The sequence below is a fragment of the Rutilus rutilus genome (assembly GCF_951802725.1).
Source record: "Rutilus rutilus genome assembly, chromosome: 18".
In the NCBI taxonomy this organism is placed as follows: domain Eukaryota; kingdom Metazoa; phylum Chordata; class Actinopteri; order Cypriniformes; family Leuciscidae; genus Rutilus; species Rutilus rutilus.
In genome coordinates this window covers 36,777,152-36,779,651 of record NC_140231.1, presented here as the reverse complement: position 1 = coordinate 36,779,651, position 2,500 = coordinate 36,777,152, and the positions used below count along the sequence as shown (strand labels likewise).

The 2,500-nt window shown below is 46.8% G+C and overlaps 2 protein-coding genes across 3 annotated transcripts in view; one reads left to right on the top strand and one right to left on the bottom strand.

Moving 5' to 3' along the window:
* The window catches only part of bxdc2 (brix domain containing 2), a gene marked incomplete at its 5' end in the record, with an annotated part of 13,952 nt that extends 12,119 nt beyond the window's left edge, over positions 1–1,833 (bottom strand). Inside the window, 2 exons of the mRNA XM_084387698.1 lie at positions 1,263–1,374; positions 1,642–1,833. Of these exons, the coding sequence (XP_084243824.1) occupies positions 1,263–1,374; positions 1,642–1,833 (304 nt within the window). The remainder of the gene's footprint in view (positions 1–1,262; positions 1,375–1,641) is intronic.
* Positions 1,834–1,893: 60 nt separating this feature from the next.
* The window catches only part of dtwd2 (DTW domain containing 2), a gene marked incomplete at its 5' end in the record, with an annotated part of 10,963 nt that continues 10,356 nt past the window's right edge, over positions 1,894–2,500 (top strand). For both annotated transcript variants that reach the window (XM_084387695.1, XM_084387694.1), the window contains 2 exons: positions 1,894–2,084; positions 2,206–2,296. In XM_084387695.1, coding sequence (XP_084243821.1) covers positions 1,894–2,084; positions 2,206–2,296 — 282 coding nt within the window. The remainder of the gene's footprint in view (positions 2,085–2,205; positions 2,297–2,500) is intronic.

Genomic DNA, 2,500 nt, shown 5'->3' with positions numbered 1-2,500 from the left:
TGAGGAGGTTTAACTGGGTTAAAGCTGGTCTGAGGCGGTTTAACTGGGTTAAAGCTGGTCTGAGGAGGTTTAACTGGGTTAAAGCTGGTCTGAGGCGGTTTAACTGGGTTAAGCTGGTCTGAAGTGGGTTAACTGGGTTAAAGCTGATCTGAAGTGGTTTAACTGGGTTGGTCTGAAGTGGTTTAACTGGGTTAAAGCTGGTCTGAGGCGGTTTAACTGGGTTAAAGCTGGTCTGAGGTGGTTTAACTGGGTTAAAGCTGGTCTGAGGCGGTTTAACTGGTTTAAAGCTGGTCTGAGGAGGTTTAACTGGGTTAAAGCTGGTCTGAAGTGGGTTAACTGCGTTAAGCTGGTCTGAAGTGGGTTAACTGGGTTAAAGCTGGTCTGAAGTGGTTTAACTGGGTTGGTCTGAAGTGGTTTAACTGGGTTAAAGCTGGTCTGAGGCGGTTTAACTGGTTTAAAGCTGGTCTGAGGAGGTTTAACTGGGTTAAAGCTGGTCTGAGGAGGTTTAACTGGGTTAAAGCTGGTCTGAAGTGGGTTAACTGCGTTAAGCTGGTCTGAAGTGGGTTAACTGGGTTAAAGCTGGTCTGAAGTGGTTTAACTGGTTTAAAGCTGGTCTGAGGAGGTTTAACTGGGTTAAAGCTGGTCTGAGGAGGTTTAACTGGGTTAAAGCTGGTCTGAAGTGGGTTAACTGCGTTAAGCTGGTCTGAAGTGGGTTAACTGGGTTAAAGCTGGTCTGAAGTGGTTTAACTGGGTTGGTCTGAAGTGGTTTAACTGGGTTAAAGCTGGTCTGAGGCGGTTTAACTGGTTTAAAGCTGGTCTGAGGAGGTTTAACTGGGTTAAAGCTGGTCTGAGGAGGTTTAACTGGGTTAAAGCTGGTCTGAAGTGGGTTAACTGCGTTAAGCTGGTCTGAAGTGGGTTAACTGGGTTAAAGCTGGTCTGAGGCGGTTTAACTGGTTTAAAGCTGGTCTGAGGAGGTTTAACTGGGTTAAAGCTGGTCTGAGGAGGTTTAACTGGGTTAAAGCTGGTCTGAAGTGGGTTAACTGCGTTAAGCTGGTCTGAAGTGGGTTAACTGGGTTAAAGCTGGTCTGAAGTGGTTTAACTGGGTTGGTCTGAAGTGGTTTAACTGGGTTAAAGCTGGTCTGAAGTGGTTTAACTGGGTTGGTCTGAAGTGGGTTAACTGGGTTAAAGCTGGTCTGAAGTGGTTTAACTGGGTTGGTCTGAAGTGGTTTAACTGGGTTAAAGCTGGTCTGAGGCGGTTTTACCAGCTTTGCTGTGCGGCATCATGGTCTTCAGGTCCTGCATCAGGTGTCTCGTCCTGAAGCTGATCCCGCGAGAGGAAAACACCAATACTCGCTCTTTGTTTGTCCATTTTCCCTGAAGAACCAATATTAAGAGCAACATTAAAAACACCAGATTATATCTAAAGGCTTACATAACACACACACACGCGTAGATAATAAGACTTTAACTGTAAACATTCTCATCTGTTTCTAGTGTTTACAGTCTGCCTTATCTTCCATGTTTCATTTACAGTCAGTCTTACACTACATAAACACTACAGTTTTAACACACACACACAAATATATATGTATGTATGTATATACACGTGCAGTGATGATGTCATATGAATGTGTTTCTCACCGCGCTAACGGGCGGCGGGACGCTGATGATGTTCTCGCGAGAGTTCGGGCTCGCTTCTTCTTTATCTAGTGTAAAGGACACGGTCTTCGTCTTTCTCTCGGTCTGTGGTGTTTTGTTGCTGTTTAATTTCGCTCTTTTAGCCTTGATCTGCGCCGATCTCTCCGCTGCACGCTTCCCTCCGCGCGCCGCCATCTTTCTCACACACGTCAGCGGAAGCGGAAGTGACTGATCACACTGGACATATAACACACAATGAACTCGGAGTTGAATGAAGACACAGGAGAAATGAACGAGGATGATGATGATGACGATGATGATGATGATGAAGAAGAAGAGGAGGAACCGAAAGAGAAAGATGATGATGATGATGATGAAGGGTTTTCAGTGCTGTCAGATCTGCCGGTTGAGATGAGCGAGAGACGCCCGACCTGCCGCAGATGCTGGTGAGAGACACACACACACACACACACACACACACACACACACACACACACACACACACACACACACACACACACACACACAGTGTTAGTAACAGTAATGTGTGTGTTGTGTCTCCATCAGTCGGCCGGTAAAGGTGTGTTTGTGTCCGTATCTCCCGGCTCTTCCTCTCGACGTCTCCACATCTCTCTACATCGTCCAGCATCCGGCCGAGGTGTGTGTACCACACACACACACACACACACACACACACACACACCGTCTCTGAACACCTCACACACACACACACACACACACACACACACACACACACTCTCTGAACACCTTTCACACACACACACACACACACACACACACACACACACCATCTCTGAACACCTCACACACACACACACACACCGTCTCACACACACACACA